A 24,651-nucleotide genomic window follows, 5' to 3' on the forward strand; every position below is an offset into this window, starting at 1 on the left:
CCTGCCGCAGCCGTGCCCGTCGCGGGACTCCCCGATGTTCCCGCGGCATTGGGTTCTCCGGCTATCGTTGACGCCTGTTGTCTTCGAGCTTTGAGAGCTGCTAAGGCGGATAATTTATCCGGTGCGCCCATGGTGCTATCCTAAAGGTGGGCCTTGCAAAGTGAGTAGAAAACAGCAATACGTATGAATGTAGGTCGGCGTTGACGCTGAGTTGGTGGTGAAACCGTTTGAATATGCAAGTAACATACTTGTAGGTAGCAACTGGTTATGCACCCTGGTGACCTGGCGATCTGCCGCTCAAAAGTTGGAATCGCCAAGCGTGCAGCCTTTGCACTCTACAATATCTAAAGCATGTTCTAAACAATTTGTATCCACCAGCATTGAAGACAAGCCTTTTGCATTGCAAACCTGGGTGTTGCGAGGGAAGCTCCGAGTCCGGAGCTTCGGCCGACTTCGGCAAGCTTGCCCGCTTCCCCGATATCACATGAAATGGTCTTATGGTTACTGTTGATAGACCGATGAAATTGAATTGTCGTAAGCATCGCTGAAGAGCCCATACTGGCTTCCTCAACGATGTCCCTCAGCTCGAGCCGGCTCCACGGCGTCAGTAATTCAGCAGAGCCGTTGGTGCCAGCTGTGCTAACATGCCACTGGAGCGCATGTCCTCGTGGTCTTGCCCACGGTCGCTTGCCGCCTCCTCAGCTTCACCGACAGCACAGTGCCTGCGTGGCGGCCAGCTCGGCTGGCGCTCCCGCATCGGCGCGTCCCATGCGGTGCGGGCTGGCACCGCCACCAGCACCCACACCGGCGTCTAGCGCTGCTTTGCACTGCTGCATCACTTTCATGCGCGCACCAGCACCCACAACCCCTTCTTGCATACGCGCCATGGCTAGCCGGCACCGCGCGCTTGTGGTGGCGAGAGCAGCCGCACAGGACCCCGGGAGCGGCGGTGATGGTGCCAACGCGTTTTCTGGCGGCGGCGGCAGCGGCAGCGGCGGCGCCCAAGGCGGCACACCGCAGCCGCCGCAGCCCCGACTGCACTTCCGCCCAGTGCCCGGGCCGCCGCCGCCGCTGCACCACCCCGGCACGTTCGAGGAGGTGGAGTGGAGCCGCGGGAGCATGGACGCAGCCGAGCTGGCCGGCAGTAGCAACACCAGCGGCAGCAGTAGCAGCAGTAGCAGCACTGGCGACGCCAACACGCTGCGCACGTCCTGGGACCCAGCCACCGGCCCCGCCTCGTGGGCCCCGCCCAGCGCGGCCCCCGGCAGTAGCAGCCGCCGCCCCGGCTGGTCCTCCGCCCCTACAACTGCTACAGCCTCCGCCACCACAACCTCCTGGGCCACGCGGGACTCCTGGGACGACGGCGCGAGTGACCCGGGGGGCGGCGGCCGCGTGGCACCTGACGGCGGCGGCGGCGGCGGCGTGGCGCCCCTGGCCGTGCTGGCGGGCGCAGTGGCACTGGAGCTCTTGGTGACGGGTGAGGCGGCGGCGGAGGGGAGGGGAGGGCGGTGTGTGTGGGGGGGGGGGGGAAAGGGCGTGAGGGCGTGAAGGAAGCGCGTGCGGGACGGAAGATGTGGATGGGCCTTGGGCGGGGAGAGGGAGCCGTTCATGTGGAGTGTGGAGGGGGGGGGGCAGGGTATCGAGGCGCATGGCTGGCAGGGTCGCATGTGGCGGTGTGCAGCTGTAGGGCCTGGACAGGGTCTGTCGCCCACCTACGGGTGTCAGCACACTGCCGCTGCTGTCGCCGCCGCTGCCGCTGCTGGTCACGTGTTCTGCCTACCTTGCGGCGCTGCGTGTGGCCCTGCGTACATCACAACCCCCTGGTGCTGCCGCTGTGACTGTTGTTGCTGCCGCGGTTGATGTGACTGCCGCGCTGTGTGCCCAGGCGCGCTGGTGTGGACGCCGCTCGGCGCGGCGGCGCTGGCACTGCTGGCCGTGCCCGGGGCGCGCGCGGCGGCGGCGGCCTCGGCGGCGGCTCGCGAGGCGGAGGTGGCGCGGCGTGTGGAGGCGCGTGTTCGGGCGGAGATGTCGGCGCGTGTGCCTGTGACGCCGCCCGAGAGCGCGGAGTGGATGTGGCGGCTGATGGGCGAGCTGTGGGCGCCCTTCGTGGAGCCCATGATGCTCAAGGAGAACCTCGGCAACTGGTGGGGCTGGGGGGTGGGGGCTGTGTGGCGGGGGTTGTGTGTGTGTTAGGGTTGGATAGGGATGGGCGTGGGATGATGGGGCAGGTTGGGAGGTGGCAGGGTGGCCAAGTGGTCGCGGCCGCAGGGGGGCAGCCGCAGGGGGGCAGCCGCAGGGGGGCAGCCGCAGGGGGGCAGCCGCAGGGGGGCAGCCGCAGGGGGGCGGCCGCAGGGGGGCGGCCGCAGGGGGGCAGCCGCAGGGGGGCAGCCGCAGGGGGGCAGCCGCAGGGGGGCGGCCGCAGGGGGGCGGCCGCAGGGGGGCAGCCGCAGGGGGGCAGCCGCAGGGGGGCGGCCGCAGGGGGGCAGCCGCAGGGGGGCAGCCGCAGGGGGGCAGCCGCAGGGGGGCAGCCGCAGGGGGGCAGCCGCAGGGGGGCGGCCGCAGGGGGGCAGCCGCAGGGGGGCAGCCGCAGGGGGGCAGCCGCAGGGGGGCGGCCGCAGGGGGGCGGCCGCAGGGGGGCAGCCGCAGGGGGGCAGCCGCAGGGGGGCAGCCGCAGGGGGGCGGCCGCAGGGGGGCAGCCGCAGGGGGGCAGCCGCAGGGGGGCGGCCGCAGGGGGGGCAGCCGCAGGGGGGCAGCCGCAGGGGGGCGGCCGCAGGGGGGCAGCCGCAGGGGGGCAGCCGCAGGGGGGCAGCCGCAGGGGGGCAGCCGCAGGGGGGCGGCCGCAGGGGGGCAGCCGCAGGGGGGCAGCCGCAGGGGGGCAGCCGCAGGGGGGCAGCCGCAGGGGGGCGGCCGCAGGGGGGCAGCCGCAGGGGGGCAGCACTCATGCCACCTGGGGCTGCTGCCGACCAGCCGCACCAGTCGCCACCTTCCGGCCACACGCGCCTGGAGACTCCCCCACCGCTCACCTCTCTGTCCTCTCCGCCTCCGCCTCCGCCTCCGCCTCCGCACCTGCAGGTCTGAGAAGGTCCGCCGCGCCGCCCCTCCCGGCTGGGAGCTGGAGCTGGTGGGGTGCAGCATGGGCACACAGGCGCCGCGCATGAGCAACTACCAGGTGCGGGGGAGGGCAGGGTTAACTTTGAACCAATCCCGTAAGAAAACAGTCGCGCTGCAAGGAGACACCGCAGCCGCATATGCGAGCTGTTGTACATCACCATAGGGCAGGGGGAGGGGGAGGGGGGAGGGTAGCAGGTTGGTTGGACGGCAGGGAGGGTTGGCCGGTTAGGCGGTGGCTGGCCGGTTGGGCGGCGGCTGGGCGGCAGGTGATGGTGGCGGCCAGCTCGGGGCCGTGCCGCCGTGGGCTGGGGGGGGGGGGTCCGGGGGCAGCGCCCGGGGCCCTCGCGGCGTGTGTGTGTGTGTGTGTGTGTGTGTGTGTGTGTGTGTGTGTGTGTGTGTATGTGCGTGTGCGTGTGCGTGTGCGTGTGCGTGTGCGTGTGCGTGTGCGTGTGCGTGTGTGTGTGTGTGCGTGTTTGTGTGTATGTGTGTAACAACGGTTTACAGTTGTTTATCAGATCACGTGATGTGTGTGTTTGCGGCGGACTGTGGCTCCTCCTCCTGTGCCCTCCCCCACCCACCCCTGCGCCCACGCCCCCGACCCCGCCACCGCCACCCCCTGCCAGGTCCTGGCCGACCCCTCCAGCGGCCGTGTGCGCGCGCTGCACTGCGACATGGCCTTCGCCAGCACCAGCCTGAGGGCGGTGGTGCGCGGCCGCGGCCCGGTGGGCAGCTTCACAGTCACCATATGCGGCATCAACATGACGGGTGGGGTAGGGGGAGGGGGAGGGGGAAGGGGGGTGCTGGCGGGCTGGTGCGAGGGCGCATGGTGTGGAGGAGCGCATGCGCTGGGGTATGTGCTGGGGTATGCGCTGGGGTATGAGGTGGGCCTCGGGCTGGCGCTGCGAGCGGTGCGTGCAGGGGTGGCAGGCAGCGCCGCGCAGGCCCCAGGTGGACTGAGGGGGGCGGGATGCCAGGGTGCGGTGGCGGTGGCGGTGCTGACACCGCTTGCTGCGGCCAGGCGCAGACGTGCTGACATCGCCGTCCCCTCCCTCCTGCCCTCCCTCCCTGCCTGCCTCCCTCCCTGCTCCCTCTCCTCAGGCCGCATGCAGCTGCTGCCGCTGCCGCAGCTGCGCGCCATCCTGTTCTCCTTCCGCGAGGCGCCCGGCATGGACGTGCAGCTCAGCATACAGGTGGAGGGGGAGAGGAGGAGGGCAGGGGGGAGAGGGGGGCAGGCGGGAGAGGGGGGATAAGAAGGGGGAAGGGGATGTGGTGAAGAATGGAGGCGGCCTGGGAAAGCACCAGTGGCGGTGGCTGCCGGGTTGGGGACGTGGGCGGGCTGTGCTCTGGCCGTTCCTGCTCCTGCCACTCAGCCACTCAGGCTCTCAGCCGCCTGCTGCGCCACCTCCCCCGCCACCTCCTCGTGGCCCCCACCCCCACCACCCGCCCTCCCCGCCACCACCACCATCGACATCAGCACCGCTGTCTTATCACCACTCACGCAATGCCCATTGCGCTTCACCTGCGGTCTTCCGTGCATCCTGTACCGCTCTTCCAACCATGCATCGTTGCCCCCCTCCCCCTCCCCCTGCCCCTCCCCCCCCTCAGGGCCCGGTGATCGGCCAGCGCGACATGTCCACCGCCCCGCTGGCCTCCTTCATCCGGCCCGCGCTGGCCGCCGCGCTGGCGGACTGCCTGGTGGAGCCGCGCCGGGCGGCGGCCAGCCTGGACCCAGAGCCGTGCGTGGGGCTGGTGAGAGGCGGGGGGGGGGGGGCTGGGGGTTGGGGAGGGAGGAAGGGACAGTGGGGCAGGGGGCAGGGGGCAGGGGGCAGGGGAGGGGGACAGGGGGCAGGGGAGGGGGGCAGGGGGCAGTGGCGCAGGAGGAGGGCAGGAGGGGGGCAGTGGCGAGGAAGGGGCTTGGGGCAGTGGCCTGGCGCGGGGGGCTGGTGGGGACATGGAGCGGGCGTTAGTCGCGGAGCCGGTGGGATTTGGACTTCAGTAGGACTGCCGTCTACAGCCGTCATTAGCGTGCAGCCACTCCCTCCTCAAGCGCAAATGTGCCGTTGTGAGTGTTGGCTGCGAACCCCTCTGCTCGCTTACCCCCCTGGTCGCGCACCCGCCCCACCCCCCACCCCCCACCCCCCGGACATCGGTAACAACGCGTCTACTCTGCAACTGTACCTGCCTACGACTTCACTCCTTAATTAATCATGAATGTAACCCCCCACCCCCATACACAGGCGCTGGACACCACCTTCAACATCTACGTGGAGTCGGTGCAGGGGCTCCACATCGCGCCCGACGGCTCCCTCATCAGCAGCAGTAGCAGCAGCAGTAGCAGCAGCAGCGGGAGCAGCAGCAGCAGTGCGGGTAGGGACGAGGCAGGTGGCGGCACTGCAGCGGACGCCAAACGCAAGCTGCAGCAGCAGCAACAGCAGGCGGCAGCAGCAGGCACTGACGCCACTTTTGCCCAGGGCACAGGCGGCGCCGGCGGCTCCTTCTCCGCCTCCGGCTCCGCCTCCGGCTCCGCCTCCGGCTCCGCCTCCAGCTCTAACTCCGGTCCCAAGGGCAAGGCCAAGAGCGACACGGTAGCTGCAGCAGTGATGGCGGCGGCGGCGGCAGCAGCAGCGGCCGGCGCGGACGGCGCGGCGGCCGCGGACGCCCAGTCGGTCGTCAACGCCGCAACGCAGGCCGCGGCGGCGGCGAGTGAGGCGGTGGCGGGCGGCGCGGGCGCCTTTGCCAGCCTGGTGGGCGGAGCGGCGGCGGCGGACGCGTCGCGACGGCGGCGGCGGCGGTTGCAGGTGGGCCGGCGTGGTTGGTGTGAGGGTGTACGCCAACGCGCTTTTGCACCGCGCATGCCGACATTAAAACGATGATAGGCTGCTCACAGTCTCACTGCTTGCGCGACAACACCCGAGTAAGTCAGTACCGTACCAACGGCGGATGCTGCACCTGCACCCACCACCTTGCACCCACCACACACAGGTCATTGCAGTCAACCTGGACAACAAGCTCACACGCGCCACCCGCCCCGTGCACTACACGCCGCCGGCGCCGCCGCCGCCGCCGCCGCCGCCTCCCGGCGCCGGCGCAGCCGCCAAATCCAAACGCGCCCGCGGCAGTGGCGGCGGCGACGTCGACGGCGTCGCCAGCACCGCGCCACGCCAGCTGCCGCCGCCGCCGCCGCCGCCGCCGTCCAATGTCATTCCCGTCATGCAGCTGCTGCGACTCAATGTCGGCCACAAGGACGGCATTTTCCGAGTGCTGGTGCGCGACGTCGGCAGAGTCGCAGGCGGCAACAGGGCCGCTGGCGGCGCAGCCGGCGCCGGCGCCAAGGCCGCCGCAGGCGGCGCGGCGGGCGGCGGCTCCGCCGCCGCCGGCGGCGCCGCCGCGGACGCTGCAGCGGCGGCGGCGGCGGCTGGGTCTGGTTCTTCTGCCGCGCTGGGCGGCAGCGCTTGGGGTCCGCTGCTGGGGCTGGTGAACCTGCACGTGGCGGCGGGCAAGGACGGCAGCACGCTCATCTGGGCGGTGCGGGAGGGCGGGGAGCCCGTGGCGGTGCGGTGGAGGTGAGAGGCGCGGGCGGGGGGGGGGTACATTCGTGATTCCTTAGGGGGAGGGGGCTGGAGGAGCGAGCGTGAGGAGCGAGGGGAGGAGGAGGGCGAGGGGCGAGGGGGCGAGGGGGCGTGGAGGTGGTGGCAGAAGCGGGGATGCCGGACTGCAGGCGTGGCGGGAGCTTGGGGGGACGTCGAGAGGCAGGGGTGCAGGGGTGTCGACGTGTACGGTGCGGCCACTGTACGGCGCAATTTCGACACCCGCTGTACTGCAGGCCCTCCGACGGCCCCTGGCGGGTGACCCTCCCCCTGGAGGATCCAACCTACGGCCCGCCGCCGCCCGCCCCGCCGCGGCCGCCGCCGCCAGCTGGCGACTTCCCAGGCGCCGCCGGGTCCGACGCCGCCGGCTTCGGCACCAGCATCCGCGATTTCACGGCAGCGCACGGCAGTAGCAGCAGCAGCAGCAGCGGACCGGTGGTGTACAGCATTAGTAATCCCCCGCCGCCGGCGGGCGCCAGCATCACCCTACTGCTCAGCGCTGACCCCTGGGTCTACAAGGAGCCCAGCCCGCCAGGCAGCGTGGCGGCTGCAGCCGGCGGCAGCGGCAGTAGCAGCGGCAGCGGCAGTAGCAGTAGCAGCAGCGGCAGCCCCGGCGGCGCCGCCGGCGGGCGGCGCCAGCCGCCGGCGCCTCCGGCGCCTCAGCGGTCGCTGGTGGTTCAGGTGATGGAGGCACGTGACCTGGCGGCGCGCGACTGGGCGGGCACGTGCGACCCGTACGTACGGATCAGTTACGACGGCCGCTCGGGCTACCGCACCCGCACGCTGTACAACTGCAGCCACGCGCCGGTGTGGCAGCAGACCTTCGTGCTGCCCGACAACCCCTCGCTACTGACACGGTGAGGGGGGGCCGCCGCGGGGGGGGGGGGTGCCCACAGCGGGTGCGCCGTACGTGTGTGGTGGAGGTGTGGGGATGTGGAGGTGTGGAGGCGGGAGGCCGTCCGTGCAAAACGGAGGCGCTCTTGTTAGGGGTGGGGTGGGTTGGGAGGAGCCGCACGGCGCCAGCTTGGTACGGCCGGGCCGCCTGGGCGGGTGGCAGTGGGTGCAGAGCGGCATCTGCTCCCCACTTGGGTGCGCTGCCAGTCTGCCCCCCCCCCTACTATGCTACTGTACCTGGCTACGCCTTCACTTCATAAAATAATCATGAATGTAATCCCCACCCCCCACCCCAACACACGCCCCCGCCCCCGCCCCCCCCCCCCGCCCCTGCACAGGCGCATGCGGCTGTCGGTGTACGACAGCGGTGTGAGCCGTGACGACCACCTGGGCAGCGCCTGGGTGAACCTGGACACGGCGCCGCAGGGGGGAGACCTCAGGGTGAGGGGCGGGGGCCCTGGCTGGGGGGGAGTGGGGAGGGGGTGTGGTGGGTGGTGGGGGGCTGGGGAGCTGTGCGTGGGGGGGGGGGGGAAGTGAGCTGTGGGCGAGGGGTAGGTATGGAGAAGGGGATTGGAGGGGGCATTGGAAAGATGTGGTGGGGTTGGGAGTGCGAGTGTTAGAGGTGGAGCCGGTTCACACTCGGGACGGCTCCCCCCAAACACACTCGCACCACGCCGCCACGCCACGCCCCCCCCCCCCCACACACACACACATCCACGCACCCTGCACAGGACCGCTGGGTGCCGCTGGAGGGGGTGGAGCGCGGCTGGCTGCGGCTGCGGCTGGCGGCTGTGTCGGAGCCGCCCGACAGCGCGGGAGTGCGGCGGCTGGTGCAGGCGCTGGAGGGCTTGGCGGCCACAGCCACCTCCGGCCCCAGCCCCTCACCAGCCCCCGCCGCCGACACCTCCTCCTGGTCATCACCAGGGCCGCAGTCGTCGCCGCCGCTGACGCCGCGCACCTCGCCTGCCTACGCCTACGCAGCAGCGCAGCTGCTGAGCGGCGGCGGAGCCTCCGCCGCCGCCGCTGCTGCTACAGCCGCTGCTGCGGGCGGCTCGGGGCTGCTGGTGGGTCGCGGCAGTAGCTGGCCGCTGCTGCAGGTGGTGGTGCTGGGGGCGCGCGCGCTGAGCCCGCGGCCGGCGGACCAGCTGTTGGGCATGCGCGACTCGTACTGCAACATCATCTACGGCGGAGAGCGACAGGTGGGGGGGGCGCGTGTGTGTGGGGGGGGGGGGGGCGCACGTGCAGCACGTGTGCACACGACGTTGCGGCATCCCTATACCTTCACGCCTTTGAGTCGTCTGCCACCCCCCTGCCACCTTCCTGCCTCCTTGTCCACACATCGCTGCTGCATCCAGCGTTATGATACGGCGTGGATTGCGCGTTGACGTTTCCTGTTTTGCTTACTGCGATTGGTGGTACCGTACTTGCGTAGCACCCTCCCGCCCCACACGCCGTGCGCCCTCCCACCCGCCCCTGCAGGTGACCCCGGTGTTCAAACAGAGCCAGAACCCGCAGTGGCGCTCCTGTGCGCTGTTCGCGCTGCAGCCGGACGACTGGGACGACGACGGCAGCAGCAGCTCCGACGAGAGCGACGCAGAGGACGGACCCATGATGCACCTGGGCATGGGGACGGCGGCGGCGGCGGCGGCGGCACGGCCGGCAGCGCAAGCCGCCGCCAAACCCTCCGCAACTGTGGCGGCGGCGGCGGCAGTGACGGCGGCTCCTGCTGCAGCTCCTGCAGGCGCGTTGCCGTCCTCCAGCGCCGGCGCCGCCGGCTCGGCGTCCTCCGGCTCCGCCGCCGCCGCCTCCAGCTTGTTCGGCGGTGCGGACGCCGGCGGCGCCACCTCCGCCCCCGACTCCTGGTGGCACACACAGACGCCGCCGCCGCCGCCGCCACAGCCGTCGGCGGCGCCGCCGGCAGCGGGAGCAGCGGCGTCGGGCTCCGCCGCACCCGCCTCGAGTGGTGGCGGCGGCGGCAGCGGCGCGGCAGGCGCCAGGACCGGCGGCGCCGTCACGGCGGCGGCTGCCAAGCCGGGCGCCGCCGCGCAACCTCCGCTGCCGCCGCTGACGCCGTACCCTGCCGTACCCGGTCAGGTCGGCAGCGGAGGCGTCGCGGCGGCGGTGGGGCCGGGCGCCACTGCCGCCAAGCTGCGGCGGGCGAGGTCGAGCCGCTCGCGCACACGTGCCGCACTGCGGCGGCCCCAGGTGCGCGTGTGTGTGGGGTGGGGGTGGGGTGGGGCGCAAGGAGTTTACGGTAATGCGGAGTAGGGGTGTGTGCGGGGCCGGCAGGATGTGTGTGTGTGTGTGTGTGTGTGTGTGTGTGTGTGTGTGTGTGTGTGTGTGTGCGTATGAGAGGAGAGAGAGAGAGAGAAAGCACAAGGAAAACAAAGCGCAATGACGGTGTATGCGATGTGTGTGTAAATATATGTGCGTGCGTGCGTACTTGCGTGCGTGCGTGCGTGCGTGTTCGCTGGGCGCCCATGTGCAACACGCAGAGAGGCCTCACGAGATGCTGGCCCCACCTCTGGCCTGCTGTTCCCGCCGCTGTGCCCAATCACCCGGATGCTCCTCGGACCTCAAAGACACACGTACAAACACGCATACATACATACACACACACGCCTCCCGCACCTCCCCCCAGATGCTGCGCCTGGAGGTGCGGGACGTAAGTGCGGTGCCGCCCGACGAAGAGCTTGGCTTTGCGGAGCTGGACCTGCGGCCGGTGCGTGCGTGGACGAGGAAGGGGTGGGCGCGGTGGGGGGGGGGCGGGCGGGGGGAAATGCGGGGTTGGGGTTGAGGTGCGCGTGGCGTGATGCACGTTGGGTGGGTGTGGAGGTGGGCAGGTGGGCAGTGGGCTGTGACGTTACAATGGCCTGCCCTGATCTCCCCTTCCTCTTACACACACACACACACACACACACACACACACACATACGTGCGTGTTTCCTTCCCTTTTGCTCTGCAACGCGCGACGCACGCACACACACGACGCCCACACACCCCACACAGCTGCTGCCGCGGCGCGGGGACACGTGGCAGGGCTGGCTGCCGCTGCGGCGCGGCCTGGGCGCCGAGGTGCAGGTGCGCCTGTGCCGCGTGGAGCCGGAGCCGCTGGGTGAGGGCGAGCTCATACGCCTGAGGCAGCAGCAGCAGGAGCAGCAGGCGGCGGCGGCAGCAGGCAGGTGGTGCGCAGGCGGCGGCGTGGTGGCCATCGGGGCACCGGGTGCGGCGGCGGCGGCGCAGGAGGCCGCGGCGGCGGCTGCGGCGGCTGCGGCGGCGGTTGCGGCGGCTGGCGGCTCTGGCTCTGACGGCGGCAACCCGCGCTTCTACATGGTTGAGAACTTCGCTGACCAGGTGTGTTGGCGGGCTAAGCACTGTGTAGACCGTGTGTGCACCTCGTACGCTGACTCCGTGACTGCACCGAATACATGGCGCTCCCTCCCGCGCGCCCCCTCTCACATATGCTTGCGCCTCCCGTTGCAACCCACTACCCCTGCACCCCACACCCCTGCACCCCGCACCCCACACCCCGCCCCGGCCTCCCCCGCACCCCGCACCCCGCCCCCCGCCCCCCGCCCCCCCCGCCCGCTCAGGTCCGCGCCGCCAACCGCAGCGCCACAGCGTACGGCGAGGAGATGCGCGTGCGGCTGGGGCAGGACGTGATCCCCAAGCTGCAGGACTGGTGGGGCGGCGCCGTCAGGAGGACCCTCAACACCATCGAGCCGCAGGTGAGGGGTGGTGGTGGGAGCGTGGGGTTTGGGGGTGTGCTCACGACGCCTGGCGCCTCGCATAGTTCTATGCGCGTCTACGTCCGGCAACTGCTGGCGTCCACCTTCCCTCCGTCCCTCTCCACGCGTCTCCCTCCACCCATCGCTCCAGCCCTCCCACGCTCCTCTCACCCTCTCTATCCTACCCTGTCACCCGCCCCCGGCCCCCTCCCCCCAGGCTGCGGGCCTGGGCGACCAGCTCAACGGCTGGCTGCAGAACACAGGCATCACCGGACTGTGGACCACCAGCGGACCCGGAGCGGCGGCGGCTGCGGCGGCAGCCGCGGCGGCGGCAGCAGCCAAAAAGACGGCGGCGCCGGGCCCGCAGGCACCAGGCGAGGTGCGGCAGGCTGCCTCATCAGCCGCTGGCAGCGGGAAGACGGATGCGGCAGCGGGGACGGAGCCGGCTGCGGCGGCTGGCGAGGCAGCGGGCGAGGTCGCGGCTGGGCCCGCGGGGGCCGCTGGTGAGGCTGCAGCGCAGCAGAAGCCAAAGCTCTTGCCGCTCAGTGGCGGTGGTGGGCTGTGGGGCTTCTGGGGCGGCAATGCTGCCAATGTGGCGGCCGCGCCTACGCCCTCTCCGGCCGCAGGCGGAGAATCAGCGGCCTCGGACGGCAATGCCAGGGCTGCAGAGGCAGATGCCGCGGGCGCCAGCGGTTCACGGCCCGAGGGTGGCGGCGGCGGCGGCAAGGCCTCCCCTGCTGCTGCCGGCAGGGGTGTGGTGGGCGCGCTGCTGGTGTCGCGGGGCGGCGTCAAGGGCGTGGCCAGCGGCGTGAGCGGCGCGGTGGCGGGTCCGGCGGGCGACCGCGGCGGCGACATGGGCCGAGCCATGGTGCGGTGGTGGGACACGCTGTTTGGGCCGCCGCCGTTTGCACAGGAGAAGCAGCTGGACGAGAAGAAGGGGGCGGAGGAGGAGGCGGCATCGGAGGCGGGCCAGGCGCAGCAGCAGCAGCAGCCTGAGCCGCACATGGAGAAGGGGGAGCAAGAGGTGGAGGTGAAGGAGGGGCAAGGAGGGATGGCTAGAATGAAGGTCAAGAAGGGGCAGGCGGGCGGGCCGCCGGCTGCGGGGCAGCAGACCCCGGGCACGGCGGGGCCGGGGCAGCAGCTGGACAAGCCGCCGCATGCGGGGGGCAAGTAAGCTGAATGTGATTTATCATATGTCTATTGGGGGCATGTGTGTTACTGTAGATGTGCACTGTGTGAGCCACGGGTCATTGCACGGGTACTGCACTGGTGGCCTTGTCGAACGCTGTCATGTGCCCAGGTCTTGTTTGGTTGTTCGTGACTCCGTGTGCGTTCTGTGTGCGCGCTGCTCATTGCCAGTCTGCTTTGTCACCGGAATAGGGCACCAGTCTGCTTGCGGGCCTGGACCGCTGTTGACATTGCAGCGCATAACCATACATACAGAGCCGCCCTGACGTGCGCAGTCGGCGGTCATGGCTCATTGGCTCGTGAGACAACAGCCACGGCCCATACCAAGCCTAGACCTCTAACACATTGTTGCTTCGCTCGGGGATGCCGAACGCGGCGAGGCGTGGATGCCGCCACTGTCGGTTTGATGGACCTGGATGAGTAGGTGGACAGACGGGCGGTCCGCTGGCGAGGGTTGGTTGAAGGGGCGTATGGACCTGTGTGGACTTGTGCGTGAACGGAGTCGGAGATCCTTCGTGAGCCTTTGGCGTGTGTTACACAGGCAACTTAATATGGCTATCAGGCCTGATCAGGCGCCTGCCTCAACTGTGAGCTTCAACTTCTGGTCAGTCATCATCTCTCACCGTGCCTTCGACCTTGTTTTACTGCTACGGCTCAGGATCCTGCCGTTCTGTGTTCTCACCGGCTGACCTAAGTCTACCCCACGGCTCCAGCCCGCGGGCTTTGCGGCGGCACCTGGCAACAACCGGCAAGCAGGGCGGCACAGAATCACCGGGGCAGCCCGGCATTCATACCGCCGGACGGGCACTGTGCGGCCGGCAACCTGGGTGCCAGCGCCCGCTCCAGTGCCACCCCCTCCTCCTAACACCACCACACACCACATGGTACTAGTACCAGCCAGGCATGCGCGCTGCCTTGCCCCACACCGACGAGTCAGCCACGAAGCAAACGGCATTCCACGGCGCCGCCTGCCGCCGCACCATCCCGCTCACATGTACTGCCAGGGCCTTGCCGTCACCGGCCAAAGCGGCTAAAGGCTGCGTTTACCCCCACTCCCTCACATGTTGTCATGTACTGGTTACTGTATGCTTTGTTACTGCTCCTGTCATGCGGAGCAGGAGGCCCGCCGACCTCTTGGTAGGCAGCCCTCCCCCCCGCAACCCCCACCCACACACATACAAAGGGGGGGCCGCACGCGCTGGGGCCGTCTGACCCCCGCACCCGTGGCAGGAGCCCTAAATCGCCTCGGCGCTGTCCTCTGCGCGGAGCTTATTGCGACTACTAGAATGTCCAAGAAGGGAAAAGCAAGATAAGAATAGTCCAACGATCCGAAAACGGCTAAAAACGATTCCCGGCACGACAAGGAAGAGGCTCACAAGGGTCGTGAACTACTTTGGGGGAAACTCGTTAGGTCAAACGGTCAGCCAATCCGCCCGCTGAATCAAGAGGCGTTACCTCAAGCCCGGTCATATGCATCATGCACTTGCGCACGTCGCGGCGACTCGCGGCGCGCTGCCCGCACTCCTCACTTCTGCCAGGAGCCCACACCCAGCTCCGCCGCCAGGTCCTGAAGCGAGGAGCCGCCCGCGCTGACGCCGCCGCGCGGTGCCTGTCCCTGCTGTCCCTGCTGTCCCTGCTGCTGCCCCTGCTGCTGCAGCGCCGCCAGCTCCTTGTCGCTGTGGGTGAGCGCCACCGCGGTGAGTGCCGCCATGTCGCGCAGCTCCGCCTCCAGCAGCGCGAACCGGGCCACCTCCTCGTCCAGGGCCGCCTCGCCCTCGCCCACCTGGCCGCCACCGCCGCCGCCGCCCGCCACCACACCCGCACCCTCCGCACCCCCCGCACCGCCCTCCTGCTCGGCCTCCTGCTCCCACAGCAGCTGCTCCTGCATCTCGGCTGCGTGCTCCGCCGCCAGCCGCAGGTCCACCAGCCGCTGCTGCAGGTCCTGGCGCCGCGCGTGCACCGCCTCCTCCGCGCTCACAGCGCCGCCCTCCGCATCCGCCGCCGCCGCGGCGGCGATGCCCGCCGCCGCCGCCGCGAAGCCGCCGCTGCGGCCGTTGGCGTTCACACTGGCGTTCATGCTGCCGCGCATGGCCGCCGCCTTGAGCGCGCGGCCGCTGGCGGAGCGGCTGCTGGCGTTGAGCTGCGGCTGGAAGGTGCAGCCCGCCAGGCCCGCCTCCTCCTTCTCCCGCCGCAGCGCCTCCAGCCGCTCCGCGTTCTGCGCCGCCACGCGGTGCAGCAGCTCAAAGGTGGAGGCGGCGTCGGGGCGGGACTTGGCGGCCATGGCGCGGGAGCGCGGGTTGATGGCGGGCCGGAAGCTGTGCTGCGGCGCCTGCTTGGCGGAGGGCGAGGGCACCAGGTAGGCGCGCGGGCCGCGGCGCAGGCGCAGCGCCTCCTCCATGCAGCTCATGAACATGTCCAGGCTCAGCGGCGGGCAGGGGCCGGACAGCACGCCGCCGCCGCCCACGTCCGCACCGCCGCCGCCCGCCTGCGACTTGGCCGGGCTGGCGGCGCTGCCGCCCTCCCGGGGGCTGGCGGCGGCGGCGGCGGCTCCTGCCTTGGCCGCCTGCTCCTCCGGGCTGAGCAGCACGCCGTTGGCCCGCGCCCACACGTCCGCCGCCGCCTCCACGTCCATCAGCACCTCGTTGTCCAGGTTGTCGGCGCGGGGGCTGCGCAGCGCAGGCGCGGCGCCCTCGGGCGAGCCGTAGGCGGGTGCGCGGCCCAGCACCGCCAGCAGGTCCAGCAGGCCGGAGCCGGGGGGGCTGCCGGCGGCCTCGCCCTCCTCGTCCAGGTACTCGTAGATCTGGCGGAAGCGCTTCAGCTTGAGCTCCGTGAACATGCGCTGGCTCACCGCGGTGGTGCGCGGCCGCCCGGCCTCCTCCGCCGCGGCGCGGCGCTCCGCCTCCTCCGCCGCGGCGCGCTTGGCGGCCTGTTCCTGCGCGGCGCGGTACAGGTGATCGCCGATGGAGGTGCCTGCGGGGCGCGCGCCGCGGCCGCCCGCCACGTGGCGCGGGCCGCGGCAGATCTCGGGCTGGAACAGCGGCTTGAGGGTGACGGGGTCCACCGGGCCGTGCAGCAGCTGCCGGGTGGCCTCCAGCTTGGCCTGTGCGAGAGCGTGAGCGTGAGGCAGGTAGATGTTGGTGCGCAGCTGTCGCGCCAATGACGTCAAATCCAGGCTGGAGCTTTGCCACCACACGAAAGGCGCTCATCCACCATGTCCAAGCGTGGAATGCCAGACCCCCGCAATCGCCGCAGGACTCGACGCAAAAGGCCCGCGACGCCCCCGGCGCAGGCCCTGCCCCTACATCCAAGGCGCGCCCCTTGCCGCCCCCCCACAAAAGTAACACACACCTGCTTGCGCTCGTACTCGGCGTACAGGCGCTCCACGACTGAGGGCACGCCGCCGCTGGTGGTACCCACGCTGCCGGCCGCGGTGGCGCTGCTGGCGGTGGGGCCTCCCGGGCTGGCGGCGGAGCCGGTGGCGCCGCTGGCCGTCGGGCCCCCCTGCCGCGAGATGCGCTCATAGCTGCGGCGCAGGTACTCTTGCGCGCGCGGGTCCTTGTTGACGGCAGGCTGGAAGGTGACGCCGTCGGGGTACCAGCTCTGCAGCTCCTGCAGCCTGTGGGGTGGTTGCGTGGACGCGGGAGCGGGCAGGTGGGGCGGTTAAAAGCAAGGGCTCAGGCGGAGCACAAGTTCGACGAGAACGTGTGTACATGGATGTTGTGTCAGTCAAGGCACGACAGGGCAAGCGCCGACTCACTTGGCCTGGCGGCGCAGCGAGTCAGCGTACAGCTGGTCGTGGTGCGAGATGTTGAGCACCTGTCGGATTTGGAGGAGCAGGAAAGGGAGGCCGGAGTGAGAACCGTGAGTGAGGACCCTGGTGGAGTTAAGACCCGGAGAAGACTCAGCCCACACCCCGCCCACAGGCCCCACGCCGTCCTGCCCTCCCCAAACCCCTTCATCTCCTGCCCTCCTTGCCTTGAGCGTCTCCGCCCGCTCGCTCATGAGCTGGTCGCTGGCCTTGTTGATGCGCGGCCGGAAGGTGCACTCCGCCACCTCCGCCGCCTCGCGCGCCTGCCGCAGCGACTCCAGCCGCTCCAGCGTGCTCTTGCGCATGCCGCGGCCGTGCAGCCGCGCCCACTTCTCCGCCTCCTCCGCCGCCGCGCCCGCGCCCAGCAGCGAGCCGTCCAGCGACAGGCTGGCGCCGCCGGGGCCGCCGCCCATCATCATGATGTGCGACAGGCTGGAGCGCTCGCGCTGCTTGAGCTCCCAAGCCTTCTTGGTGATGGCGGGCGTGAAGGTGACGCCCTCCAGCTCCTTGTCCTCGCGCGCCCTGCGCTCCAGCTCCGCCGCCTTCAGCCGCGTCATCAGGCTCTCCACGCCCTCCTTGTACAGCATCTCGCCGTAGTTGTCGTACAGCCCGCCCGAGCCCCGGCCCCGCATCATCTGCGCGCTGATCCAGCCCATGCTGTTGCGCCCCGCCGCCAGCGCCGCCACCTGCTCCGCGTCCGCCATGCGCCGCCGCTCCACGTGCCGCGCCTGCCGCTCCTGCGCCGTGGCGTACAGGCGCAGGTGCACGCTGTCGCGCGGGCTGGGGTCGGTGGCCTTGCTGCCGCCGCCGCCGCCGCCGTACCCGGACGAGCTGCGCTTGCTGGGCGCGCTGCTGGGCGGGCCGCCGCCGGCTCCGGGCGCGCCGGTGAAGACCTCGCTGGCGCTGACCCAGTTGCCACGGCCGGCACGTGCGGAGTGCGCCTGCGACTCGTCCATGAGCTTGTTGGACAGCTGCTGGTACAGCTGCTCGTCGTAGCCGGCGCCGAAGCTGTACTGCGGCTTGGAGGCCGAGGCCGAGCCGGAGGCGGTGGAGCCGCCCGTGGCGTTCAGGCTGGCAGCAGCGGCGGCGGCAGGCGGCGGGGTCGGCGTGGAGTCCCGCTTGGGCGACTCGGCGGGCTGCGGCGCCGCCAGGCCGCCGGAGACGCGACCATCCAGCGACTGCGAGGAGTCCGGGGTTACGTGGTGCAGGCAGCGTGAGGACGCAGCTTTCCGGCGCGCCTCGTTTGACAAGCTATCACCCTCCTGAAACGCCAGGCACACAAACCCAAAAGCCAGGAACCCCTGGCGGCCTGGCCTGTCGCGCAGGTATCCGACACAGCGCATCCTCCCCTGCCTGTCACCCAGCGCATGATGACGTGCTCCGTGCCCCTGTCACCCTTGCGGCCTAGCCTACAACGCCCTGCGAGCCCCAGCCCCAGCCCTGGTGCGGCTCACCTTGCCGCTGTCGCCACCGGGCAGCAGGCCCCGCGCCCCCGCCGCCTTCTTCAGGTTCTCCTCCAGGTGCGCTGCCAGGGGGCCCACAATGGCGTCCGGCAGCCCGTGGCGGCCGCAGAAGGCCCGCGCCACGTCCTCCGCGTGCTCACCATGCCGCACCTCGATGCGCTCGCTGGCGCCCCCGCCGATGTCCACTGTGGTCACCAGTAGCACCCGCGGTTCCCCCCCGGGGACCGCCGCCTTCTTGGCCACCAGGTCCTCTGCAACGGCGCGTTCGGCGCGATGCTCAAAATAAGTATGGAAGCATTGCAGGCAGTTTCTGCAATTGCCTGGCTGCAGCAGCCGCAGCCCCCAGCAACACTTCCACGGCCAGCACCGCCCGCTGGGCACCGCCCGTCCCCCTGCCTCCGGCACGGCCGCGCACGGCGGGGCCTGACAACCCGCCCCTTGGTTTGCCTGGTCACCCTTTGCCGCAATCCTCACAGCTCACCATATGTACCGCCAGTCGCGGCCGCGAGCTGTCTCATGACGTCTGCGGACATTCCCTCGTTTGCCCCCGCTCAGCTATGACGTCCTGCGCAAACAGGGAGACATTATGCATGTGTTAGAAGTCGTCATTGTTTGAGTCCCCAACCACGCTTAAAGCCTCCAAGTTCTCGAATTTCTGATGCCGACAGGTGGACCGCTGACAGCACTGCCCCCAGCAACTACCTACTGTGCTTCAGGAAACGGTCCAACGCCTCACTGGTTCGAGCAGGGCGCAGTGTAGGCAACTAGGAAGCAGTGACCGGGCAGGCAATCGATTTGACCGCCAAGACAAAACCCAGAGAGGCTGTTTATGTTACAAGCTCCAACTAGACATTCGAGTATGGCTTTGCCTGACTAAGTACGTAGCAATTGACTAGCGACGTGTTCTCGCTTTGCTACCCCCTTGTGTCACGCACACGAAGGCCGGTCAGAACACCCGCTCCACCCGCCCAGCTCCCGTCGCACCACTGTTATTATAGAGGTATTTGTAGCTGCCACGCCTAAAGCGCCACTCCGTCGAGGCTCCGGCCCCAAATCCACGATGCTCTCTGCCGGAAAACTGCGAGGTCCTCAGCAGCAATCAAGCCCAGCTATCGATATGCTTAAGCTTAATGATACTATGGAACACGGCGCGATGTCTCGCTGTGGCGTCAGAAGGTCGCACTGTTTTGCCTGTAGCGATAGTCTCCCACGCGATGAAGCAGCGTGGGTGTGAATAATGGCATAAAGGTTATTGGGTATTGAGTTTGACTAAAAGGCATGCAAAGTGAAAGCCGGTTGGCGCTCAATGTCTGGACTGGACTACTGCCCGTCATCGTACTTGGAGGCAGTGCGCGTCAGGAGGAGTGCTCATTCCCACGCATTGACCCAGCTGCGCATATTGTGTGTGTAAACTTTGGCTTTACTGATGATTGCTCTCCTGCGACGGCAAGAGAGCTGCCGCCAACCGCTGCGCAATGCCGACATGCTTGCACTCATTTCCGTGTACCGTTTACCGGCGCTGGCACACGCCCCGGACTCGAATAATTCAAGGACCCAACTAGTGCACGGGGGAACATGGCGCCATGCCTGCAGTGTGAATGGACCTCCCCTACTGTTCATACATGTGTCCGTGCAAGCTTACCACGCCTGCAACAAGCAGCTGGGCCAGCCACTGCATACAGACCCTGGGCCTCGATCTCAGTCCCGCGTGGTCGTCTGTTCTAGGCGCAAACTCAACACATTGCTTCGGCGTGTGGGGACGCCGTGTTGGCGAGAGCCACGGATGGCCCTTATACCGTGGGGGCATGTCGCACTCGTGGAGGGCACTGTAGTTGACGAAGAACCTGACACCTTTGCTCTCCCTACGCATGATCACCCATGCGCATGCAAATGCAAGGACACCACACCGCTGTCAGTCTTACAGCCCGACTGTCAGCCTTTAAGCTACCTCCGCCACCACGGGCTGCGCGTGGCTGCGATGCCCCTGGCATGCGTTACATACAAGTAACCGCATTGGTAACAAGTAACCGCATTGCCGCTGACACTAACTGCTTTCGTGATGTTTATTGCTAGCCTGGAGCTCACGACGGCGTCTTGCATTCGCATTCACTAGCAAGCACTTCGCTAACTATGCGTTGGATTGAAGGGCCGCCAAGAAAGTTGGGCCGGCCAGCGTCATCTGCCGCGCCGCCGCAATGCCACAACAGCCACCGGCGGCAATGCGCCGCACGTGCTGGGGGTGCACCATTGCAGGCGCATTGCATCCCATACGCGCATAGACGGCATAGTGCAACGGTGACACACGGGGTCAAACTCGTAAGCTACTAGGTCGTCACAATCCTTTGCTCTCCCCATCAGAATCAAATTGAACACATTCAAGTAGACGCACACATCTGAAGTTGCCATGTAGCCGCCTTCAGCACAATAACATGCTGAGGCCCAACGCACACCGGACCCACGGACCGTCGTGGGCTCCACGCTATGCGCAAAATTGCAAACCCTAAAATCTCAGGGCAAACCAGCAGCCTGCACCCGCACATCTATCCACCACTATATGCCCCACCACTGCACACAGAGTACGGTATGCAGGTAATCCAGAGCAGACAGCAGAGGCTTCGGTAGTTCGGGTCACCCCTGGTTCGGGTATATATACAAGAGTGCTCATTCCCACGCACTGACCCAGCTGCGCATAATATGGGTGTACACTTTGGCTTCACTGATGACTGCTCTCCCTGCGACGGCAAGAGAACTGCCGTCAACCGCTGCGCAATGCCGACATGCTTGCACTCATTTCCGTGTACCGTTTACCGGCGCTGGCACACGCCCCGGACTCGTGCAATTCAAGGACCCAACTAATGCACGGGGGGAGTTTGGCGCCATACTTGCAGTACGAGTGGACCTCCCCGGCTGTTCATGTGTCCCTGCAAGCTTACCCGCCCGCCTGCAACTGGCACCCGGGCCTGCCACTGCCTACAGAGACTACAGACCCTTGGCCTCGACCTTGGTCCCGAGTGGTCGTCTGTTCTAGGCGCAAACTCAACACATTGCTTTGGCGTGTCGGGACGCCGCGTTGGCGAGAGCCACGGATGGCCCTTAGGGGGCATGTCGCTTGACGCAGAACCTTACACCTGTGCTCTCTCTACATACGCATGACCACCAATGACCTAGGTAGTTGCGCCGTTCCTGCAGGTGCGATGCGGCTCTGCAATCTGCATCGCGAGTGTGGCGTTGCGGTGTGTCTGCGTGGTGCTATCGCCTGGCCAGGCACCCGGAGCGTGAAGAATGCGCATCAGCAAACTTCCAGCCAGCCAGCAACTCGTCGGTGCAGTAAATCCGGCGTTCGCCGAGCCGCGCACTCCTGCCCTGCCGTTGCAAATTGTTTGCCATCTGCTGGGGTTTGGCAATCAGCTGGGACTTCACCAACCTGCCTTACAAGTTACAACTGTCCCATCGCACACCCTACACACGGTCATCCCAACAGGAGTTGGTTTCGGGCGCATCCTTTCTAGTAGTCCCAACGCCAGCCAGCCCGCCGTCGCCCAGCCCGGCCATCCCAATAAAGCAGCCACCTTCCGTCAGCAAGCCATGGGCCCGACCGTCCACAGCGTTTACCGTCGGTTACACCGTCGGTTACGAGGTATCGCAACTTGCGCAACTGACTGCTTGCTCTCGTGCCGCCTGCAAGCCCACTTCGCCTTCCGCTCTGGTCTACGTACGCATTAGTTACGCAACGCACGTCGATAACGGTCACCATGCGCATGCAAATGCATGCACACCACACCGCTGTCAGTCTTACAGCCCGATTGTCAGGCTTTAAGCTACCTCCGCCACCGCGGGCTGCGATGCCCCTGGCGTGCGTTGGATTGAAGGGCCGCCAAGAAAGTTGGGCCCAAAAAAGTTGGGCCGACCAACGTCATCTGCCGCGTCGCCGCAATGCCACAACAACCACCGGCGGCAATGCGCCGCACGTGCGGGGGGTGCAGCATTGCAGGAGCATTGCATCCCATACGCGCAAAGCGCCACGGTGACACACGGGGTCAAACTCGTAAGCTACTAGGTCGTCACAATCCTTTGCTCTCCCCATCAGAATCAAATTGGACACATTCAGGTAGACGCACACATCAAAAGTTGCCATGTAGCCGCCTTAAGCACAATAACATGCTAAGGCCCAACACACACCGGACCCACGGACCGTCGTGGGCTCCAAGCGTGCGCAAAATTGCAAGCCTGAAAATCTCAGGGCAAACCAGCAGCCTGCACGCGCACATCTATCCACCACTATATGCCCCACCACTGCACAAAGAGTACGGTATTCTGGTAATCCAGAGCAGACAGCAGAGGTTTCGGTAGTTCGGGTCACCCCTGGTTCGGGTATATGTACAACTTGTGTGCCGCCTACCCGTTCAGACACCCTACTAAATCCAACTTCGAACTTCGTTCCCACCGAAAACACACTCTGCACGGCGACGTCAGTGCATCAGGGTTGTCTCCATTCCATGGCAGGCGCACATCTCGCTCTCGCTCAGACGCCGGCACACAATGGGCAGCTTGAGCGCCCAGCGACGCCTCCGATGACACGCCCACACAGGCAGCCCACACCTTGCAACCCTCTCGCTCTCAGACGCCGGTATACAACCAAAGGGCGGCTGGAGCGCCCAGTGGCACCGCTTCGATAGCAGCATCGACAACCACCCCCAAGCAACCCGCCCCGTGCTGCTGCAGCCGCGGCGCCGCGCGGCCTACTCACAGCTCCCAACGCTTTACACCGCTGGCAGTGAGCGTGTAGTAGTGCAAGTATACAGTCAGCGGGCAGCCGTGGCCGGGCAGCCGCTCCACGCGGTGATACGCCGGCAGCTGCCTTGACGCCGGCCGCGAGTGCGAGCGCCCGTCCTTTGACGTGATAATGTGTGCATGCAAGTCCAGCACCACCGGCAGCGCTGCAGCGCCATCGACGCCTCTCCGCAGGGCGTGGTAGGCCCATGCGAGGGCGAGGGCCGAGCGCACAACCTCCTTGCGCGCGTCGCGGACGCCTGGGGATGGGCGTATAGGATGGGTGGGCGGTCGGAAGGGTACTCAGGTCCGGACGCAGAGAAACAAAAGGCGAACCCAGGCAGGGGTGGGCGCTCGGGGGTAGACTGGAGAGGGTTAGAGGGTGGAGCGATGGCCGTATCTATAGAATGGATTGTGGTGGCTGTGCCGCGAGGCATGTGAAAGGTGCGGGGCGCAGGGTGCGGGGCCCTTGTTGTTTTGGGAAGAGGAAGGCAGCCACACACACACACACACACACACACACACACACACACACACACACACACACACACACACACACACACACACACACACACACACACACGCACACGCACACGTACACGCACACGTGCACACAGCAAGCACGTGCATACACGGACCTGCAGCAGCACACCTACGGACTCACCACCGCCCGACATCTTCAGCTCGCCGATGTGCAGCCCCGCAACGGCGCCCGACACCTGCTCCTCCAGCGACACGCGGCCGCAGCGGTCCACTTGCAGCTCCGGCAGCGCAGTGCCGGTGGCCACCGCGGACAGGCACGGCACGAACATGTCTCCTGCGGGCATAACGCATGTGTGCAACCAGTGGTGAAGGGTGCAGATCTCGCTGTGGGCTGTGGGAGGGCGGGGGCGAGCCAGCTTCAAAGTACCTACAGCCCACCTGCAAGCAGCTCTGCGCGCCGTTCCGGCGAGGCGGCCTGCAGGTAGCGCTCCATGTCACCCGCGAACACTATGCTCCCCACGCCGCTGCGGTGCAGCTGCCGGATCACCGCATTGCAGGCTCCTTCGGGCACCCGTGCAGCCGCTGCCGCAGCCGCTACAGCTGCCGCACCGCCCGGGCCGCCGCCGCCGCCAGCAGCCGCAGACGCCTCCAGCGCCGATGTTGCCGCTGTCGCCGCCGCTGCCAGCTGCTCGTAGGCATGCATGACTCGCAGCTCGTTCGCCGCGTCCACCACCGCGGTGGTCGGCTCCTGTTGCGTTTTGGACATGCCCCGTGTTTCATTCCTTGGCGCGGCAAGCCCAGGAGGCAGGCCCAGGAAAACGCATCGATTGGTGTTCCGCATACAGCAGGCACGCACTGTCGCAGGAACGCCACAAGCGTGGTGCGATCAAGGGCACCTGGTGACCCACCCGTGCTGCTAAAGGCTGCAGCGCTCCCAAGCCACCAACGCACAAATCCAATCAACAGCTGCGCACCTTGCCCGAAGCGAGGTCCTGCACCTTCCGGACGCCGCATGTTGCGAGGTGCCAGAAGCCCAGGTCCTGCGGGGGGGGGGAGCGCCAAGCCGGCAGCCCATGTTAAAACCTCCGGGCCAGCAGGGGTTTGCGCGTACGCCATTGGCCCCCAAGCGCAGGCTACGCGAAGTGGTCACTCACCCACCCACCTTGCTTCCCAACGCGGCCACCAGCTGGGTAGTGCTAGGCACGATGGGGCGCCCCTGGGGCGACACCACGCACGCCACGTCCTCCGCGGAGCGCAGCGTGCAGGAAGCGCCCAAGCTGGCGCCGAACTGCGAACTGATGACGTCGCTGCTCGCAAACTCGAGCAGGACTCCCCAATTTGTCTGTAGAGTGGCAATGTCAGTCCTCAACGCGCCAAACTCGGTCCTCAGCTCGGTCCTCAAGACGGCAACCTCGGTCCTCAAGGCGCCAATAGCACCAAGGACATCGGTCAAGGACAAGGCTCTAGCACCGCCATCGCTCATTGCACGAACCAAAGTCGCGACGTCGGTGCGCAGTGCACCCACAGGTGGCTTGATGAATCTACTTAACATGCTTCCGCATTGAGAGCGTTCTCAGAGCAAATTGTCTTGATTGTGTAACAAGGCAGGAAGTCCACAG

The 24,651-nt window shown here is 68.0% G+C and overlaps 4 protein-coding genes across 5 annotated transcripts in view; 1 reads left to right on the forward strand and 3 right to left on the reverse strand.

Moving 5' to 3' along the window:
* CHLRE_03g202337v5 (uncharacterized protein) overlaps nt 1-220 on the reverse strand; it is a 3,136-nt gene extending 2,916 nt beyond the window's left edge. Inside the window, exon 1 of the mRNA XM_043061392.1 lies at nt 2-220. Coding sequence (XP_042926638.1) covers nt 2-131 — 130 coding nt within the window. The 5' untranslated portion in view covers nt 132-220. The remainder of the gene's footprint in view (nt 1) is intronic.
* A 130-nt stretch (nt 221-350) lies between these two features.
* Nucleotides 351-12,522, forward strand: CHLRE_03g202449v5 (uncharacterized protein). Its single transcript, XM_043061395.1, has 16 exons — nt 351-1,477; nt 1,886-2,144; nt 3,073-3,169; nt 3,735-3,876; nt 4,210-4,301; nt 4,717-4,860; nt 5,349-5,909; nt 6,094-6,674; nt 6,935-7,555; nt 7,931-8,033; nt 8,324-8,791; nt 9,072-9,797; nt 10,234-10,314; nt 10,602-10,946; nt 11,186-11,320; nt 11,538-12,522. Exons 1-16 carry the CDS (start codon nt 886-888, stop codon nt 12,492-12,494), a joined length of 5,904 nt encoding a protein of 1,967 aa, XP_042926639.1. The 5' UTR covers nt 351-885; the 3' UTR covers nt 12,495-12,522.
* A 2-nt stretch (nt 12,523-12,524) lies between these two features.
* On the reverse strand, nt 12,525-19,020 carry CHLRE_03g202561v5 (uncharacterized protein). Of its 2 annotated transcripts, none has more exons than XM_043061398.1 (7): nt 18,764-19,020; nt 18,261-18,344; nt 17,771-18,030; nt 16,484-17,494; nt 16,266-16,324; nt 15,857-16,124; nt 12,525-15,608 (listed from the first exon to the last, which is right to left on the reverse strand). In XM_043061398.1, exons 2-7 carry the CDS (start codon nt 18,310-18,312, stop codon nt 14,034-14,036), a joined length of 3,225 nt encoding a protein of 1,074 aa, XP_042926640.1. In that variant the 5' UTR covers nt 18,313-18,344; nt 18,764-19,020; the 3' UTR covers nt 12,525-14,033. The 2 variants fall into 2 exon arrangements, with proteins under 2 accessions (XP_042926640.1, XP_042926641.1); XM_043061399.1 differs by having other exon boundaries at nt 18,486-19,020.
* Nucleotides 19,021-19,604: 584 nt separating this feature from the next.
* On the reverse strand, nt 19,605-24,620 carry CHLRE_03g202673v5 (uncharacterized protein). The gene is made up of 5 exons (XM_043061401.1): nt 24,195-24,620; nt 24,007-24,072; nt 23,471-23,780; nt 23,214-23,366; nt 19,605-22,809 (listed from the first exon to the last, which is right to left on the reverse strand). The coding sequence occupies exons 1-5, from the start codon at nt 24,513-24,515 to the stop codon at nt 22,523-22,525; spliced, it is 1,137 nt and encodes a 378-aa protein (XP_042926642.1). The 5' UTR covers nt 24,516-24,620; the 3' UTR covers nt 19,605-22,522.
* Between the last annotated feature and the right edge of the window lie 31 nt (nt 24,621-24,651).

This window comes from Chlamydomonas reinhardtii, chromosome 3 (genome assembly GCF_000002595.2).
Source record: "Chlamydomonas reinhardtii strain CC-503 cw92 mt+ chromosome 3, whole genome shotgun sequence".
NCBI lineage: Eukaryota > Viridiplantae > Chlorophyta > Chlorophyceae > Chlamydomonadales > Chlamydomonadaceae > Chlamydomonas > Chlamydomonas reinhardtii.